General features: G+C 45.5%; 1 protein-coding gene across 1 annotated transcript in view; it reads right to left on the bottom strand.

The window, feature by feature from the left end:
* Positions 1-19,627, bottom strand: part of LOC128689792 (acetylcholinesterase) — a 53,089-nt gene extending 33,462 nt beyond the window's left edge. The window contains exon 1 of the mRNA XM_053778269.2: positions 18,112-19,627. Coding sequence (XP_053634244.1) covers positions 18,112-19,607 — 1,496 coding nt within the window. The 5' untranslated portion in view covers positions 19,608-19,627. The remainder of the gene's footprint in view (positions 1-18,111) is intronic.
* Positions 19,628-21,354: the final 1,727 nt, after the last annotated feature.

Below are 21,354 nucleotides of genomic sequence, written 5' to 3'. Positions count from 1 at the left end.
CTGTACCGTGATGATCCTCGTGGTGCACAGATGTACAGGTGTTATCCAGGTGATATCCCACACACCTGTTCCCTGCACCATGATGGTTTATTTATCATAACACATGACTCGTTCTACATAATATTTACTACGATCTGATGTAAATAGAAGTAAATTATTAATTTTAATATTACTGATATTGTCAGATGTGCCATTCTGCAGACATAAGTCTATCATGGTGACAGTGAACACATTATTTCGCTTGTGGGTGAAACGTTTCCATAATAAAGATATTCCAAAATGTAGCAAAAGTGTCTAATTAGTTAAGTTGTCGGTTTTCTGAACCATTAAATAAATACAGAGGAGTTTGTTTTCAAATACCGCAGCTGCGGTATTTGAAAACTTTCAACATGCTAAACATTTCTGCATTTAACACAAACACAAATATTTAGGCATTGATGTTTTGCGTAAATAGTACTTATATACACAAACACATAAGATAGAAAAGAGTACATACACAGGCACACAGGGAGGGAGAGAGACGTACATACAGTCACACAGGGAGAGAGGATCATCCATGGAGTCACACAAAGAGGGCGAAACGTACATATAGTCTCACAAAATAGAAAAACTTGCACACATTTCTCACTCAAATATCATTTGCAACAACAGTAACGATCAATTGCAAAAACATTAATGTTCATTTGCAACAACAGTAATGATCATTCTCAACAACTGAAGAAATGTTGCCAAACACGCTGTCTTGAAATTGAAAATCGGGGATGTAGTGACCTACCGTTATTCATCTAGTGATGTATATACCTACCGTTATTCACCTAGTGATGCATATAGCTACCGTTATTCATCTAGTGATGTACATACCTACCATTATTCACCTAGTGATGTATATACCTACCGTTATTCACCTAGTGATGTATATACCTACCATTATTCACCTAGTGATGTATATACCTACCGTTATTCACCTAGTGATGTACATACCGTTTTTCACCTAGTGATGTAGTATATGCCAACCGTTATTCACCTAGTGATGTAGTGTATGCCAACCGTTATTCACCTAGTGATATATACACCTACCGTTATTCACCTAGTGATGTATATACCTACCGTTATTCACCTAGTGATGTATATGCCAACCGTTGTTCACCTAGTTATGTAGTATATGCCAACCGTTATTCACCAAGTGATGTATATACCTACTGTTAATTACCTAGTGATGTATGTGCCTACCGTTATTCACCAAGTGATGCATGTAGACAGCCTGTACTGTCTGCATAGACAGCCTATGTTGTTTGCCAGCTGAGTTCATATTTCACACCATGCTCGTGATGCCACCTATAGGCCAATGCCACTTCAGTATGCCCAGACTCGCCTCTCGCTCACTCTGGCAGTTCACTTCACTCAGTCAACAAGGTCTACTCCTCTCTCCCTCGTGGGCATGGCCCTCCCGGGCCATGGGCACTTAAACACATTGCCTGTGTACCCAGATATCGCAAATAAAGTAAGAAGCCTCCGAAGTCTTCTCATTGAACCCCGCCTGCAAGAATCACCAATAAACTAGTAAACGGTGACAGCGGTTCCTGCAGCAAGTGTGTTTGCCCGGAGAGATGAAGTCGTCTTCACTTAATCACCCTACACAAGAAGCATCCGTCTCTCAACGAGTTATCCTGATGTCGTGTCTGCAAGTCTTAGCATCCAGACACAGGTACAAGCAGGATCTAACTGAAATTTGTCGAATTTCTTCGAGAAATTAATGTAGACAGCCTGTACTGTCTGCACAGACAGCCTATGCTGTCTGCCAGCTTAGTTCATATTTTGCGCCACTAAGGTGCTGCCCTCTGGGCCTGTCCAAGTCTGTGGGAAGCTGGTCCCACACTCACTCACTCACACAGCGGCCTAGCAGAAAGACACAAGGCCTACTAGTTCCCTCTCGTGGGCATGGCCTACCCGGGCCATGGGCACAACACACAAGCCTGTGTACCCACCACGACTTTGCAAATGAAGTAAAGAAGCCTCCGAAGACGTCTATAATTCACACCCCGCTTGCAGATCAACAATTAATCGCGTTATAAATGGTGGGAAGCGGTGGTCGCAGTAGTTGTGTTTGCCTGGAGAGAGGAAGGAAGAGGTATGAAGTCATCTTCACTTTATCACCCTATACAAGAAGCATCCGTCTCTCAACGAGTTATCCTGATGTCGTGTCTGCACGTTTGAGCATCCAGACACAGGTACAAGCAGGATCTAGCCGAAATTTGCCGAATTTCTTCGAGAATTGTAAGTGGTGTCCCAGTGACCCCATGCAACAGCGTCCCACGCTGTTTCTTAAGTCACGTGTTCAGCATCACTTGTATGTTGATGTTGTTGTTCAGCTCAGCACAGCTCTTTCAGCAAGCCAGAGGTGAGTTTTGTGGTGATTTCTGCATCCAGTGTCTCCCTGTGTTTGTGGGTGGGAGAGGAGGAGGAGGAAGTGGCCGTTTCCTCGTCTCGCCCACGCTCGCCCTACTCACACCTCACCAGCCTACCACCACACTCCACCACTATGTACTCACTCCCTCTGCTGTGTTTTCTGCTGTTTTTCGTGTGAATTCATTGCCAGTGCTGTGTATCCGAGTGCCCGAGGCCACTCGAAGCCACGTGGATCAGCAAGCCACGTGGATCAGCAAGCCACGTGGATCAGCATGCCACGTAGATCAGCAAGCCATGTGGATCAGCAAGCCATGTGGATCAGCAAGCCATGTATATCAGCATGCCACGTAGATCACGACGCCACATGGATCCCGACGCCATGTGGGGTGTGGGCGATGTCACGTGGATCTACAAGCCACGTGGGTTACCAAGCCAGATGTCCCAGGCCTCATGCTGCGGTCTGCTGCCCGCATCACATTGACATCACCGACGATGCTGCCTGACTTTACGACGTCACGATGTCTGCCTGACATCACAGTGCTGCTGATGTCACCTCGCGACATCACGCCTGACATCACACATGTCACATCGAGTGTTTCCAGTAATTATTTCAGTGTTGTCGAGAAGATTGAGAGAAGATATATGTTGTGTGTTAATAAGTTCCTCTCAGTCAGTGTTCTCACATGTTAGTGAATGGCTTAGTGTCAATTTTGTGCACAGAAAAGCATCATTTGCTAGTTTAAGCCATGTTGTACCGCATGTACCGCGGGTGTGTGTAAACTTTTCCATGTGTCCAGTGGTCTGCGGTCAGACCCCTGTGTAGCACCATTGTGCTAAGTCACCCGGTGTGACCAGTGCATTTGACAGCTGATATCAGTCAGCTCCTGAGTGGATGAGCTCCCTTGTACAGAAAGCTCTTATGCTCGTCGCTCATAGATGTTCTGCAGAATCGTACCTGCTATGATTCCCATCGAGATTTGTTTCACTTCACCTCCAGACCTTCAGAGTGCAGTTATATGTAGAGAAACAAGTCTGGGGATGCTTAGACTAACCTCTGCTATAACTCCAACTATAGAGAGAATGACACTCGTCAAGCCGCAGTTAGCCCTGTCGGCAGGCGCTGTGTCAGCCTCATGTCACAAGCTTCAGTGAGCAGCCTGCACGAAGATGATGTCACTTCGACTGCTAGCTCGCTCACTGCAGTCTGGTGTATGATGTTACGACTCCCAGATGTTTCGCCCAGTCGTCTCTGCCACGACTCGCTCCACGCTCGCCAGCAGTGACAGCCCAGCGACAGTACCAGTCGAGAAGTGTCCTCCTGAGTCGCTTGCCAGAAGTCCTGCTCAGTTGCCGAGTTTTGTCGATGCCTCACTCGAAGGCACCAGCAGGTTGTGCCCCAGGTTGAGTGAAAACCTGCAGCGACTCCTACGATGACTGCTTCACCGTTCCAGAGGAGACCGTACCCTGTTATGTCACAGCTCAGCTGCAGCGATGTCTCCTGCGTTGCAGTATCTGTCCAGACGCAGGAAGGCGTGCAGTGATGCCCTTTGACGCTCACTGCCTATGACCACGATGTTTAGCACACTCCACATGTTTTTTTCTTCCCTCCCTGTAGGAAGTTTTTTTTTTCCATGTCCAAATGTATATATATGTTTTTTATTTTGTGTTCTGTGCCCTGTTCCTACGAGAGAGAGACCGAGTTTTTTTTTACCGCCAGACATGGTCGGGACGACCATGTGGTAGGTGGCCGAGCATATGTAGACAGCCTGTACTGTCTGCACAGACAGCCTATGCTGTCTGCCAGCTTAGTTTATATTTTGCGCCACTAAGGTGCTGCCCTCTGGGCCTGTCCAAGTTTGTGGGAAGCTGGTTCCACACTCTCTCAGCGGTCAGGCAGCAAGACACAAGGCCTACTAGCTCTCTCCTCTCGTGGGATGGCCCTGCCCGGGCCATGGGCACAACACACAAGCCTGTGTACCCACCACGACTTTGCAAATAAAGTAAGAAGCCTCTGAAGACGTTTATCATTGAACCCTGCTTACAGCCTACAGATAATCGCATTAAACATTAAGTGGCGTCCTGGGACTCCATGCCACAGCACCCAACGCTGTTTCTCAAGTCATGTGTTCAGCATATGGTTCTTCTGTTGTTGTTTAGCTCAACACGGCTATTTCAGCAAGTCAGAGGTGAGTCTGTGGTGACTTCAGCGTCCAGTGTGGGTGTTTCTCCAAGTGGGTATGTGGGAGAGGAAGCCGCTGGGTTCCTCGCCTCTCACACCTTACCCGCCTACCACCACACTCCACCACTATGTACTCACTCCCTCTGCTGTGTTTTCTGCTGTTTTCCGTGTGAATTCATTGCCAGAACTGTGTATCAGAGTGCCCGAGGCCACTCGAAGCCACGTGGATCACCAAGCCACATAGATCACCAATCACGTGGAACAGCAAGCCACGTAGATCACAAAGCCACGTGGAGCAAGCCATGTGAGGTGTGGACGATGCCACATGGATCTACAAGCCACGTGGGTTAAGCCAAATCCCAAGCCACATGCTGTGGTCTGCTGCCGCATCACTCCACTGACGTCACCTCACGACGTCACCCACGATGCTGCCCAACTTCACGACGTCACGATGTTTGCCTGGCATTATCTCGCGATGTCACCCCATGACATCCCTCACAACATCACTCCAGGACGTCACCTCGAGACGTCTGCTGACGCCACATCGCGACGTCTGCTGACGTCACCTTGCGATGTCACCCCATGACATCACCTCACGACGTCACGCCTGATCGACAGGGTTAGTTTCACAGTGAGCAATATGTTATGCTGTCGAGAAGATATATGTCACGTGTTAATTAATTCCTCTCAGTCAGTGTTCTCACATGTTCGTGTCTAGCTTAGTGTTGATTTTTGCACAGAAAAGCGTCAATTGCTAGTAAGCCATGTTGTACCACATGTGCAGTGCGGGTGCATGCAGTTTTCTGTGTGTCCTGTGTGGTCTTGAGCCCAGCTGTGTGGACCACAGGTCTGCACCCAGACCACTGTGTTGCCTGTTACCGGGTGTAACCCGCGCGTTTGACAGCTGATATTAGTCAGCCCTGAGCGTCTGAGCCTCTTGTACAGAAAGCTCTTATGCCCGTCGCTCGTGATGCCCTGCAGAATCGTACCTGCTACGATTCCCATCGAGATTTGTTTCACTTCACTTCCTGACCTTCAGAGCAATTCTATGTAGACCAGCTTGGGGAAGCTTAGACTAACCTCTGCTATAACTCCAACTATAGAGAGAATGACACTCGTCAAGACGCAGTTAGCCCCTGTCGGCAGGCGATTGTCTGCCTCCTGTCACAAGCTTCAATGAGCTCCTGCACAAAGATGATGTCACTTTGGCTGCTAGCTCGCTCACTGCAGTACAGTGTATGATGTTACGACTCCCAGATGTTTTGCCAAGTCGTCTCTGCCACGACTCACTCCACGCTCGCCGGCAGTGACAGCCCCAGCGATAGTACCAGTAGAGAAATGTCCTCTTGAGTCGCTTGCCAGAAGAAGTCCTGCCCAGTTACCGAGTATTGACGACGCCTCACTCGAGGGCACCAGCAGGTTGTGCCCCAGATTGTGAGTGAAACCTGCAGCGACTCCTACGATGACTACTTCACCATTCCAGAGGAGACCGTACCCTGTTACTTCACAGCTCAGCTGCAGCGATGTCTCCTGTGTTGCAGTATCTGCCCAGACACAGGAAGGCGTGCAGTGATGCCCCTCGACGCTCACTGCCTATGACCACGATGTTTAGCACACGCCACCGTTTTTTTCTTCCCTCCTTCTAGGAAGTTTTTTTTTCATATCCATGTATGTATGTATATATATATATATATATATATATATATATATATATATATATATATATATATATACATGTTTTTATTTTGTGCTCTGTGCCCTGTTCCGGCGAGAGAGAGCCCGAATTTTTTTTTACAGCCAGTCATGGTCAAGGACGACCATGATGGTGCATGGCCGAGCAAGTATAGACAGCCTGTACTGTCTGCATAGACAGCCTATGCTGTCTGCCAGCTGAGTTCATATTTTGCGCCAAGCTCGTGCTGCCACCTATAGGCCTATGCTACTTCAGTATGCCCAGACCTGCCTCTCGCTCACTCTGGCAGCTCACTTTACTCAGTCAACAAGGTCTACGCCTCTCTCCCTCATGGGCATGGCCCTCCCGGGCCATGGGCACTGCCATTGAACCCTGCCTGCAGGAATCACCAATAAACTAGTAAATATGCATATACCTACCGTTGTTCAGCTAGTGATGCATAGACCTACCGTTATTCACCTAGTGATGTATATACCTACCGTTATTCACCTAGTGATGTATATACCTACCTTTATTCACCTGAGGATGTATAACCATTGCTATTCATCTGGGGTAATATACACCTTCTGTTATTCAACTGGGCAAGTATATACCAACTGTTATAAATCTAGGGATTTATACCTTTACTGCTATTCAGCTGGGCACGCATAGTCCTAGCGTTATTGATCTAGCAATGTACAGTATACCTCTTGTCCTATTAATTAGAACATGTATACACTCAGTGCTATTCATCTGGACAAATATATACACCCAGTGCTATTCCTCTGGACATATATTCACCCACTGTTGTTCATTGGGACACATATAAACCCAGTGTTATTCATCTGGACATGTGTACACCACTGCTATTCATCCGGACATATATAGATCCAGTACTATTTATCCAGACATATATACACCCATTGCTATTCATAAGGGGATGTATCAGCTTCTATTCAATGATCATTACTGTCAACACTGAAGTGTCAATACTCCCTCACATTAGTTATACATAATCTTTAATGTAACATATTGTTGTGAGGCAGTAGGTAAAATGAAAGGGGGTAAGGCAGCCGGGATTGATGGGATAAAGATAGAAATGTTAAAAGCAGGTGGGGATATAGTTTTGGAGTGGTTGGTGCAATTATTTAATAAATGTATGGAAGAGGGGAAGGTACCTAGGGATTGGCAGAGAGCATGCATAGTTCCTTTGTATAAAGGCAAAGGGGATAAAAGAGAGTGCAAAAATTATAGGGGGATAAGTCTGTTGAGTATACCTGGTAAAGTGTATGGTAGAGTTATTATTGAAAGAATTAAGAATAAGACGGAGAATGGGATAACAGATGAACAAGGAGGCTTTAGGAAAGGTAGGGGGTGTGTGGACCAGGTGTTTACAGTGAAACATATAAGTGAACAGTATTTAGATAAGGCTAAAGAGGTCTTTGTGGCATTTATGGATTTGGAAAAGGCGTATGACAGGGTGGATAGGGGGGGCAATGTGGCAGATGTTGCAGGTGTATGGTGTAGGAGGTAGGTTACTGAAAGCAGTGAAGAGTTTTTACGAGGATAGTGAGGCTCAAGTTAGAGTATGTAGGAAAGAGGGAAATTATTTCCCAGTAAAAGTAGGCCTTAGACAAGGATGTGTGATGTCACCGTGGTTGTTTAATATATTTATAGATGGGGTTGTAAGAGAAGTAAATGCGAGGGTCTTGGCAAGAGGCGTGGAGTTAAAAGATAAAGAATCACACATAAAGTGGGAGTTGTCACAGTTGCTCTTTGCTGATGACACTGTGCTCTTGGGAGATTCTGAAGAGAAGTTGCAGAGATTGGTGGATGAATTTGGTAGGGTGTGCAAAAGAAGAAAATTAAAAGTGAATACAGGAAAGAGTAAGGTTATGAGGATAACAAAAAGATTAGGTGATGAAAGATTGGATATCAGATTGGAGGGAGAGAGTATGGAGGAGGTGAATGTATTCAGATATTTGGGAGTGGACGTGTCAGCGGATGGGTCTATAAAAGAAGAGGTGAATCATAGAATTGATGAGGGGAAAAGGGTGAGTGGTGCACTTAGGAGTCTGTGTAGACAAAGAACTTTGTCCTTGGAGGCAAAGAGGGGAATGTATGAGAGTATAGTTTTACCAACGCTCTTATATGGGTGTGAAGCATGGGTGATGAATGTTGCAGCGAGGAGAAGGCTGGAGGTAGTGGAGATGTCATGTCTGAGGGCAATGTGTGGTGTGAATATAATGCAGAGAATTCGTAGTTTGGAAGTTAGGAGGAGGTGCGGGATTACCAAAACTGTTGTCCAGAGGGCTGAGGAAGGGTTGTTGAGGTGATTCGGACATGTAGAGAGAATGGAGCGAAACAGAATAACTTAAAGAGTGTATCAGTCTGTAGTGGAAGGAAGGCGGGGTAGGGGTCGGCCTAGGAAAGGTTGGAGGGAGGGGTAAAGGAGGTTTTGTGTGCGAGGGGCTTGGACTTCCAGCAGGCATGCGTGAGCGTGTTTGATAGGAGTGAATGGAGACAAATGGTTTTTAATACTTGACGTGCTGTTGGAGTGTGAGCAAAGTAACATTTATGAAGGGGTTCAGGGAAACCGGCAGGCCGGACTTGAGTCCTGGAGATGGGAAGTACAGTGCCTGCACTCTGAAGGAGGGGTGTTAATGTTGCAGTTTAAAAACTGTAGTGTAAAGCACCCTTCTGGCAAGACAGTGATGGAGTGAATGATGGTGAAAGTTTTTCTTTTTCGGGTCACCCTGCCTTGGTGGGAATCGGCCAGTGTGATAATAAAAAAAAATTGTCGGTAAGTTTACCAATATTATTACATGATTCCCTTGCATGAAGAAAAAAGAAAACCTTAAGTGTCATTCACCCATCTCATCCTTAAATTTCGTTATTTCATTTGTGTGTGTGTGTGTGTGTGTGTGTGTGTGTGTGTGTGTGTGTGTGTGTGTGTGTGTGTGTGTGTGTGTGTGTGTGTGTGTGTGTGTGTGTGTGTGTGTGTGTGTGTGTGTGTGTGCGTGTACTCACCTAATTGTACTCACCTAGTTGTGGTTGCAGGGGTCGAGACACAGCTCCTGGCCCCGCCTCTTCACTGATCGCTACTAGGTCCTCTCTCTGATTCCAGAGCTTTGTCATACCTCTTCTTAAAACTATGTATGGTTCCTGCCTCAACTACATCACTTGCTAGGCTATTCCACTTCCTAACGACTCTATGACTGAAGAAATACTTCCTAACATCCCTATGACTCGTCTGAGTCTTCAGCTTCCAATTGTGACCCTTGTTTCTGTGTCCCCTCTCTGGAACAACCTGTCTCTGTCTACCTTATCTATTCCACGCAGTATTTTGTATGTCGTTATCATGTTTCCCCTGACCCGCCTGTCCTCCAATGTCGTCAGTCCGTTTTCCCTCAACCTTTCTTCGTAGGACATACCCCTGAGCTCCGGAACTAGACTTGTTGCAAACCTTTGCACTTTCTCTAATTTCTTGACGTGTTTGCCCAGGTGCGGGTTCCAAACTGGAGCTGCATACTCCAGTATGAGCCTAACGTACACAGTGTGTACGTCAGGCCCATACTGGAGTATGGGCCTGACGTTCCTTACTAGGGTATCGGAACGCTATTCTCAGGTTTGCCAGGCACCCATATGCTGCAGCAGTTATCTGGTTGATGTGTGCCTCCGGAGACATTCTCGGTGTTATGGTCACCCCAAGTTCTTTCTCCTTGAGGGAGGTTTGCAGTCCTTGGCCACCTAGTCTATACTCTATTTGTGGTCTTCTTTGCCCTTCTCCGATCTCCGTGACTTTGCACTTGGCAGGGTTGAATTCAAGAAGCCAGTTGCTGGACCACGTGTCCAGCCTGTCCAGGTCTCTTTGAAGTCCTGCCTGGTCCTCATCTGATTTAATTCTCCTCATTAACTTCACATCATCTGCGAACAGGGACACCTCTGAGTCTATCCCTTCCATCATGTCATTCACATATACTAGAAATAGCACTGGTCCTAGGACCGACCCCTGTGGGACCCCGCTCGTTGTTGCCTCCCTGTCAGGTATTCTCTGATCCATTGCAGTGCCCTTCTTGTTATACGTGCCTAGTCTCTTGAGAGGAACTGTGTCGAAGGCCTTCTTGCAGTCCAAGAAAATGCAATCAACCCACCCCTCTCTCTCTCGTGTCGCACTTCTGTAACTTCGTCATAGAACTCCAGAAGGTTTGTGACACAGGATTTGCCTTTCACGAATCCGTGCTGGTTATCGTTTATAATCTTATTCTGTTCCAAGTGCTCCACCACTCTCCTCATGATAATCTTCTCCATGAATTTGCATACTATACAGGTCAGTGACACTGGTCTGTAATTTGGTGCCTCTTTTCTGTCTCCTTTTTTAAAAATGGGAACTACATTTGCGGTCTTCCATACCTCAGGTAGTTGCCCAGTTTCAAGGGATGTGTTGAAGATTGTGGTTAATTTCACACACAGTATATCTGCTCCCTCCCTGAGGATCCACGGGGAGATGTTGTCCGGTCCCATTGCCTTTGATGTATCAAGGTCACTTAGCAGCTTCTTCACCTCCTCCTTAGTTGTGTGTATATCGTCCAGCACCTGTTGGTCTATTCCCTGTTGGTGTCCCCCTCTGTCCTGTCTTCCAAGAGTCCTTCCTGTCTCCACTGTGAATGCTTCCTTAAATCTCCTGTTGAGCTCCTCGCATACCTCTTGATCGTTTCTTGTGAGTTCCCCACCTTTCCTCAGCCTGATCACCTGGTCTTTGACTGTCGTCTTTCTCCTAATGTGGCTAAACAGCAGTTTCGGATCAGACTTGGCTTTCGATGCTATGTCATTTTCGTACTGTCGCTGGGCCTCCCTCCTTATCTGTGCATGTTCGTTTCTGGCTCTTCGACTGATCTCCTTGTTTTCCTGGGTCCTTTGCCTTCTATACCTCTTCCATTCTCTATGCACTTAGGTTTTGCCTCCCTGCACCTTTGGGTAAACCTAGGACTTGCTTTGGTCTTCCCATTGTTTCTGTTGCCCTTGGTAACAAACCTTTCCTCTGCCTCCTGCATTTTGTTGTTACATACTCCATCATTTCATTTACTGTCTTTCCTACCATTTCTCTGTCCCACTGCATACCTCCTGCAGGAAGTTCCTCATACCTGTGTAGTCCCCCCTTTTGCAGTTTGGCTTTTCCTATTCGACTCCTGTTACTCTCTCCACCTGTAACTCTACTATGTAATCAAAACTCAGGACTACGTGGTCACTAGCTCCTAGGTGCCTCTCATATGTGATGTCATCAATGTCTGAGCTACTCAGGGTGAACACAAGGTCCAGTCTTGCTGGTTCATCCTCCCCTCGCTCTCTGGTAGTGTCCCTGATGTGTTAATGCATGAGATTTTCCAGTACCACATCCATCATCTTGGCTCTCCGTGTTTCAGGGCCCCCATGAGGCTCCAGGTTTTCCCAATCGATCTCCCTGTGGTTGAAATCACCCATAACCAGTAACTTTGCTCTGCACGTTTGAGCTGTTCGTGCCACCTCCGCCAGTGTGTCCACCATCGCTCTGTTGTTCTCATCATATTCCTCTCTTGGCCTCCTGCAGTTCTGTGGTGGGTTATACACCACAGCAATGACTACCTTATGTTACCCAGATTGAATTGTGCCTGCTATGTAGTTCCTTTCTCCAGTCTCGTCCATGCCCTCCATTTCCTCGAAGCTCCATTGATTTTTTATGAGCAGTGCAACCCCTCCTCCCCCTCTGCTCTTTCTATTTTTCCTCAGGATCTGATATCCCGGTGGGAAGAATTGCTCCTGTTATTGTCTCAGTGAGTTTCGTTTCTGTGACTGCTATGATGTCCGGGGACTTCTCGTTGATTCTTTTGTGCTATTCCCCGTATTTATTTGCTATTCCATCTACGTTTGTGTACCACACCTTCAGCTTCTTGTCTATCATGGTGGACCTGGGAGAATATTAGGGTTGGGAGGTGGGAGTCCTGGGGGGAGTTATGGGGTTTGTGGTGTGGGTGGGATTTGTGGTGGGGGTGAGGAGCTGCTGTGGCAGTGGGGTTTGTGATGTGGGGGGCGGGGGCAGAGGAAACAGTGTGTGGGTGTTGGTTGAGATTGTTCAGCTGCATTGGGGTTTTCACAGTGTGGGTGGAGTTTGTGGTGGGAGGGGGGGAAGAGGAAATAGTGTGTGGGTTTTGGTTGAGGTTGTTCAGTCGCTTCATGGTTGTTGTGGTTGGAGTCCTTCTGTGGGTGTCTCTGTAGTGTGTATTTGTCCTTCCACCTGAGTCTGGGTTCTGCTCGTCCTCATCGATGCCTCCCATTCCTCCTTTCGTTTTCGTACCCTCTCTCTGTCTCGTCCTTTCCTCCTTTGCAATGGAAGTACACGCTCTGGTACTCTGATTTGTCCCTCAGTTGTGCTTTCTCCTGCAGGACCCTGGTTCGAGCTGATTCTGCCTTGAAGACTACTTTGACAGGCCATCTCCTTCTGCGTGCAAACCACCCAATTCTCCGAAAATTTGCTACCTGAGTCATGTCTCCCTCTCCTATTGCTTTCAAGATACCTTCGATCGCTTTCTTCTCCCCCTGGATTCTTTCATCATAGGTTTCCCCTTCAACTTCTTGGAGCCCGTAGACAAACACTGACCTCTCCCTCTCCTCCTCCCACTGTGTCTCTCTTTGTGTCCTCTGAGGTGTTTTATTTCCTTCCCTAGAGATGTTCCTGCCTTCAACCCCTGCCATTGCTGCAGCCCCTATGCTCAGTGGACTGTCTTCCCTGCTCAGCTGTTCCTTGCCATTGTAGTTGACTGTTAGAGCCTCTGCACAAGTCTTGTCTCCTGCAATGACTGCAGGCTTCACGATTGGTCTTCCTGTACTCATCTTTTCCTGAATCCCTACAGCCCCCTCGTCTGTGACTTGTATAGAAGTCCCTGATGTCATTCCTGTGCTGTCATGTGTCTCTCTATTCTGTTTCAGGTTTTTTAGCTCCTCTTCTAAGCACTTTATCTTATCTTCTGCTGCTAGGACTTGTAGTCCTCAGTTCCTGCTCTCTTCAGCTATCCTCTCCTCCATTAGCCTGCCGAGCTCAGCTAGCTTCCTTCCCCACTCTTCCTCCAGTTTTGTGAGCTCTACCTCCCATTCTTCCCTCCCAGGTTCCTCCCTCCTGGGTTTGACCTCCAGACCCCTGGGTCTACGCCCTCTTGGGTTACCCATTTTTTTTACCACGGAAAGGAGCTTGTGTGTGAGAGGGAGGGAGAAAGAGAGTTAGAGAGAGAGGGAGAGAGAATGCTGGGAGGGGAGTGGGGAGGAAGGGGAGTTAGGGGAGGCCAAGGGAGGGAAGGGAAGATGAATGAAAGGTGTGTGTGTGAGGAGGGGAGAGAGAAGATAGAAAGGAAGAGAGCAGAGGGAGGGGAAAGATGGGAAGAGAGGGAGAGAGAGAAAGGTAGCGAGAGAGAGAGAGAGAGAGAGAGAGAGAGAGAGAGAGAGAGAGAGAGAGAGAGAGAGAGAGAGAGAGAGAGAGAGAGAGAGAGAGAGAGAGAGAGAGAGAGAGGAGGAGGAGGTGCATTTCCTTCTTAAATCGCTTGACCAAGAAAAGGCTGTGGGCCCAGACAAGTTGAGCCCTAGATTGCTGAGAAGATGTGCAGACCAGCTAGCAGCACCTCTAACTCGCATCTTTCAGCACTGCCTAGTACAGTGTAAATGGCCCTCTGTGGAAAGAGGCAAATGTAGTCCCTGTTCACAAAAAGAAGAGCAGAGCAGAAATCAGCAACTACAGACCAGTGTCACTCCTGTCAGTCACTAGTAAGATCCTTGAAACAATAATCTCAAGACAAATGGCAGAGTTTTTTGTCTACCACTCACTACTTTGTGATCGTCAATATGGCGTCAGGAAAGGTTACTCTGCTGCTGATCTGTTGGTAAACCTCTCCACTAAGTGGCACAAGTCACTGGATGAATCCAAAGTCAGCTGTGTGGTAGCACTGGACATTGCTGGTGCTTTCGATCGGGTGTGGCACCAGGGCCTCTTAACGAAACTTCAAGCATTGGGAATTGCAGGCTCTACGCTATGTCTCCTCAGTGATTACCTTCATGGTAGATCTCAAAGTGTAGTTCTCAATGGAACGGAATCAGCAAGACATCCTATTGGGGCAAGTGTTCCACAAGGAAGCGTGCTGGGACCATTGTTACGGAATGTCTACTTCAACGGCCTTCTTCATCTCATCCCAGAATCACATGCATATACAGATGACTGTACACTGACATTCACTTATCCAAGAGAAGAAATGCCAGCTGCTCTAAGCTACATCAATCACTAGCTAAGAGCTATATCAGCTTGGGGAAATAGATGGCAAGTAACATTTGCACCTGAGAAAACGCAAATGATGGTCGTCTCTAGGCACCATGATGGTAATGCTGGTGCAGTAGTAAGGATGAATGTGAGCGTGTTGGCACCTGGAGAAGAAGTTGATATCCTTGGGGTGAAATTTGACTCTAAACTAACCATGAAGAACCATGTTGTAAATCTAGCAAACAAGGCAGCCAGGAAGCTTACAGCACTTCGCCGTATCTCGCATCTGCTTGACAGTAGGGGTTGCAAGATTCTGTACGAGGCACAAGTACGCTCACACCTTGAGTATGCTCCACTTTCTTGGTTTGCCTGCCCCCCTCTCATCTGCGACTGCTTGACAGAGTGGAGAACAGAGCAAGACGTCTCATCTCTCGCCTGGACCCATCCTGGATAGATCTGTCATTTCAGCAGAGCCTTCAACACAGGAGGGATGTGAGTGGCCTTACTGTTATGTATAAAGCCAATATTGTCAAAGTACCACATTTGGATCCACTTCGAGGACAGCGTGAAACAAGCTTTTATGCCACAAGACGGGCAGAAAGCAGCAACTTCACTCTGGCTGTACCCTTCTCCAGAACATCACTCCATCTGAGATCATATATACCCAGGATGACTCGAGTATGGAACACATTCGTACAGCATAATGATGTCAACGAGATAACGTCAGTTGATCAAATGAAAATGCTGGCTCACAGATGGCTCCAACTTCATCCTGTTCCCTACTTGTATGTCTCATAACAATAAAAATGCTTTCAAATCAGCTGATGTAGGTAACAGCTCTTAGCTTGTCAATAAAGTTAGGAATCCTTAACCTGTAAATAGCTTGTCAATAAAACTAGGGATCCTTAACCTTGTCAAACCCTGTGTAAAAGAGAGAGAGAGAGAGAGAGAGAGAGAGAGAGAGAGAGAGAGAGAGAGAGAGAGAAAGAGAGAGAGAGTGTGTGTGTGTGTTAATATGTGTGTCTAAGTTTTTTTTTAGTTAGCATAATTTGATACATGTGCAATGTTCTGCTACACTATTCTGTATGACAGTTACACAGCGGTTTTACAGTTCCATGAAAAATCTAAATTCCACCAACATAATTCCTAAACCACTTCCACATCACCTTTATATGGAGAAGTTTTTATGAACAGTTTGTCTTCAGCTTCCATTTATCATCTTAGGAGTCTTAACTGCGCTCCTGGGATTGTGCGTATCAAGGAAAAGCAATTTTGAATGTGTGTGTGTGTGTGTGTGTGTGTGTGTGTGTGTGTGTGTGTGTGTGTGTGTGTGTGTGTGTGTGTGTGTGTGTGTGTGTGTGTGTGTGTGTGTGTGTGTGTGTGTGTGTGTGTCTTCGTGTGTGTGTGTGTGTGTGCGTGTGTGTGTGTGTGTATGTGTGTGTGTGTATGTGTGTGTGTGTGTGTGTGTGTGTATGTGTGTGTGTGTGTGTGTGTGTGTGTGTGTGTGTCAACAATATTACATTGTTTGTGTGTGTAAGGAAAAAATCAACTATGTATGTGTCACGACAATACTGCTGTGTTTGTGTGTTAACACAATACTACTGTGTTTGTGTGTGTTAACACAATACTACTGTTTTTGTGTGTTAACATAATACTACTGTCCTGACTCAAGAAATCGTAATGACACGATTGCAAACAAACCATACCCCCGGCCGGGATTGAATCCGCGGTCATAGAGTCTCAAAACTCCAGCCCGTCGCGTTAGCCACTAGTGGCTAACGCGACGGGCTGGAGTTTTGAGACTCTATGACCGCGGATTCAATCCCGGCTGGGGGTATGGTTGGTTTACAATACTACTGTCTTTGTGAGTGTTAACACAAAACTACTGTGTTTGTGTGTTAACACAATACTACTCTGTTTGTGTGTGTTAAGACAATACTACTGTGTTTGTGTGTTAAGACAATACTACTGTGTTTGTGTGTGTTAAGACAATACTACTGTGTTTGTGTGTGTTAAGACAATACTACTGTGTTTTTGTGTTAACACAATACTACTGTGTTTGTGTGTGCTAACACAATACTACTGTGTTTGTGTGTTAACACAATACTACTGTGTTTGTGTGTGTTAACACAATACTACTGTGTTTGTGTGTTAACACAATACTACTGTGTTTGTGTGTTAACACAATACTACTGTGTTTGTGTGTGTTAACACAATACTACTGTGCTTGTGTGTGTTAACACAATACTACTGTGTTTGTGTGTAACACAATACTACTGTGTTTGTGTGTTAATACAATACTACTGTGTTTGTGTGTTAACACAATACTACTGTGTTTGTGTGTGTTAACACAATACTACTGTTTTTGTGTGTTAACACAATACTACTGTCCTGACTCAAGAAATCGTAATGACACGATTGCAAACAAACCATACCCCCGGCCGGGATTGAACCCGCGGTCATAGAGTCTCAAAACTCCAGCCCGTCGCGTTAGCCACTAGTGGCTAACGAGACGGGCTGGAGTTTTGAGACTCTATGACCGCGGATTCAATCCCGGCCGGGGGTATGGTTGGTTTACAATACTACTGTGTTTGTGAGTGTTAACACAAAACTACTGTGTTTGTGTGTTAACACAATACTACTGTGTTTGTGTGTGTTAAGACAATACTACTGTGTTTGTGTGTGTTAAGACAATACTACTGTGTTTGTGTGTGTTAAGACAATACTACTGTGTTTGTGTGTGTTAAGACAATACTACTGTGTTTGCGTGTTAACACAATACTACTGTGTTTGTGTGTGCTAACACAATACTACTGTGTTTGTGTGTTAACACAATACTACTGTGTTTGTGTGTGTTAACACAATACTACTGTGTTTGTGTGTTAACACAATACTACTGTGTTTGTGTGTTAACACAATACTACTGTGTTTGTGTGTGTTAACACAATACTACTGTGCTTGTGTGTGTTAACACAATACTACTGTGTTTGTGTGTAACACAATACTACTGTGTTTGTGTGTTAAGAGAATACTACTGTGTTTGTGGGTGTTAACACAATACTACTGTGTTTGTGTGTTAACACAATACTACTGTGTTTGTGTGTATTAACACAATACTACTGTGTTTGTGTGTTAACACAATACTACTGTGTTTGTGTGTGTTAACACAATACTACTGTGTTTGTGTGTTAACACAATACTACTGTGTTTGTGTGTATTAACACAATACTACTGTGTTTGTGTGTTAACACAATACTACTGTGTTTGTGTGTATAGATATGCTTGGATATGCAACCTACAACATTTTCTTCGAATCCCCATCACACAGTTTCATCCATATCTTTCAGTCAGTTTTCGAGAAATAGGCCGAGTCATAGCGACGAATCAGACATACGTGATTCCAAAGAGCTTTCGAATTGGTTACGAATGATTTATATGAGTTCACTAACGTGTGGCCTTTTCTTATATTAAATTATAATTCATGCTAAAAGTAGCGATAACTAAAGCACACACACACTCACATACATACAAACACACATGCGGAAGCGAACACATACATGACCATGCACGTTCACCTACCCAGTCTTAGCGAAGTTGGCCCAGTAAGTCATCATTCGTCTGGAGAGTTCCTGTTCCTCCACCGTATATGATTTTTCAGGGTTTAGAGGCTGGCCAAAGAGGAAGCTGATCTCGTCGCCGTGAAGAACGCCCATCCACTTAGGCCAGACGTGCTGTGAGGAGCGATGCGTGTAGTAATACATGTAGACATTGTTCCCGGCCAAGGCGTAGTGGTAAGCGAACTCGTTGACGTTGCAGGTAAAGTGATAGTCTCCCACCATCTTGTCAATAGCATTGCGGTACATTACGCCGTCGTCTGGAGAAAGCCAGTCTGTGTACTCGAACATAATGGCTTGGCGAACTACTTCGTTGAAGTACGGATGGAGTTCCCGTACTGAGCTTTCAAATTCTGGCCGTGTCACTGTGATTTCTTCCTCAAGGCGAAAAATGTTTGAGAGAAAATATATGATAAACCAATAACCTTCCTCAGTGTTACTGCCCATCATGATGTTGGTCTTCTTGAAGTTTTTATCTTTAAGGGATTTGCTGGGTCGTTCGTCAAGAAAAGCGCCGTCAATGATAGGCACGAATGGGAACTCACATATATGAGAAGATGGTTCATTATGGACTAGAGTCTTGGCATCAGTCTCGCGGAGACAGTTAACAACAGCGGTCAGGTTATTAGGGTCATGTGGGCATCCCACAGCCTCGGCAAGACGTAACCCTCGCAGCACACTTTCTTCCTTTGTGATGATGGCCCAGGGTGCAGTTGCTGACCCTGACTGCATAATAGCCTGACTGTATAGGTTGCGGGAGAGTGGAGACAGTAGATGCATACTCACACTTACAGCACCGGCAGACTCGCCAAATAGAGTAATGTTATCAGGATTGCCACCGAAGAAGCGGATGTTATCATGAATCCACTGCAGCGCCATGAGTTGATCGAAGAGGCCAGCATTGCCAGGTACATCAGAGTTCATCATGTAGAGGAAACCAAGCGAGGCGACGCGGTACTGCGGTGCCACCATGATCACCTGCTGCTCTGCCGCAAACATTTTGTAGTCATAAACATCGAGCGTGGAAGTGCCTGAGTAGAAGCCACCCCCATATATCCACACCATCACTGCAGCATTCCGTGGACGCGGTTTCGGAACTACCACGTTGATGTAGAGACAATCCTCGCTCATCTCGGTGTTGGGATTCCACATGGTTGAGCCATTGAATTCACCGAAGAAAGTGTCTGGAAGCTGGACGCAGGATTTCGGTAGCATGGTTGTATCCTTAACGCCATGCCAGCGGTCGATGGGTCGTGGATGACGGAAGCGGAGATCTCCGATGGGTGGCTGGGCGAAGGGAATGTTATACCAAGCGTCGACCTGGCGGCCCTTAGCTGTGGTAAGCGTAGTACCTCGCACTGCTCCCTTCAGCGTCTGCACGACCAAGGGGTCACGGGCCTCTGCCCCGTACACCACTGTCACCATCACCCACGCCACCACCATCACGCTCTGCCACGCCATCACTCTGTAACATAAACACATTTTTTATGCCACTAAACGTATTACACAATAAATAAGGGAACAAATAGTATCTAAAACAAGATCTTTGAGGAGAATACTTATGCGAGAACTGTTTTTTTTCCATAAACAGCTTTTGTCTGTTTCATTTAATACTTAAAATTATATTTCAGCTTTATAAAAAAAGTAATAAAACTTTTTAGGTCGTGCCTGCCCTAACAAGCCAAACTTTAACACAAGGTATGGAAAAAAGACACTTATGTACACATCAGGACATTTATTAGATGAATCGTTGCGCCACGAGTGGCTTCTAAAATTTATTTGCTTAAACTGAACTGTGAATATCTGCTGAGATTTTTAATAGTAATTAATGAAGTGTGACTCGAGCCTGGTAAATACATTAAACCTCTGCTTCTTCTTCTTCTTATGACCAGAGCTTTGGTAAGATGGGTAAGGAAGGATGGGTAAGGATAGAAATATTGGAAAAGGGTGGGAGGGGGGAGAGAGGTAGGATATAAAAGGTAAGTGGCCCAACCACTTTGGTGTAATTTAAAAGGTGTATGTGGAATAATAAAATATTCTTGAAGGGGTATAATACTAACCCATCAGAGTCACATAGATATAACAGATATATAAGTACATGACTCTGAATTGGTAGTAAATATACAAGTTGCAATTGTTTTTTTTTTTTTTTTGCGATTGCACAACGGATATTTAAACGACAATGAAGGCAATAATTTTCTGGCCAGTTTATAAATAATTACTTGACACATTAGCTTCTTACAAGGTGGTGTCCAGCCATAGTAAATGTAGCATAATTTTAACAGTAGAATGTTATACAAGATGTCTCCCTAATTGGGGGCGATGATTTTCTTAGTAAACATAGAAGGGTTCTGGTGTTACCCAATCATCTTCATCTGCAGGGAGGTTGCTCAAGATCATTGGTCGATGGTAATCGTCTTTATGGATGAAGCGACGGACCCTCTGTGGGAGAGTCATTCTTTGAGTCCTCTGAGGAGGAGTATTGATGATATAATCCGTGGTATTTTCAACTTGGAGAGGATGTTCTCTATCTGGCATGTAGAGTTCTTGCATTGCATAGAGTTGTTTCTTCTTCAGGGTATCAAGGCGTACATTTAAGGCAGTAATATCTTGTTGTACGTGTAAATCTGCCATTTTAACTCTGTCTCTCCTCCTGGTGCTCGTAATAACCTCTGCTCATTTAATAGAAATTAATAAAGTGTAAAATGAGCCTGTTGTACACACTGAAGCTCTGTTGTAAGTGTTCTCGTTTAATAGTAAGTAATGAAGCGTAAAATGAGCCTGGTACATTGAAACTCCGCTGTAAATACTCTCGTTTAACAACAGTTAATGAAGTGTAAAATGGTACACACAATGAACTTCTGCTGTAAGTGGTCTCGTTTAACAGAAATTAATGAAGTGTAAAATGAGCCTGGTGCACGCAGTGTGTGTTCTCGTATAATCACTTAACTAAAACCATACACACACATACTAACACCATACACACACATACTAACACCATACACACACATACTAACACCATACACACACATACTAACACCATACACACACATACTAACACCATACACACACATATCAACGTATCGTGCATATTTTCTCCACGTATAATTAGGAGCAACCAACTTTACTGTGGAATGGAAAAATATTGAATCATTCAAAGGTGAAGCAATCTTAATCTCCAATATAAAACAAATTCATTTGGAAGTCT

The sequence above is a fragment of the Cherax quadricarinatus genome, chromosome 22 (genome assembly GCF_038502225.1).
Source record: "Cherax quadricarinatus isolate ZL_2023a chromosome 22, ASM3850222v1, whole genome shotgun sequence".
NCBI classification, from domain to species: domain Eukaryota; kingdom Metazoa; phylum Arthropoda; class Malacostraca; order Decapoda; family Parastacidae; genus Cherax; species Cherax quadricarinatus.
The sequence above is the reverse complement of the archived record's forward strand: the minus strand, read 5'-3'. Positions and strand labels throughout refer to the sequence as shown.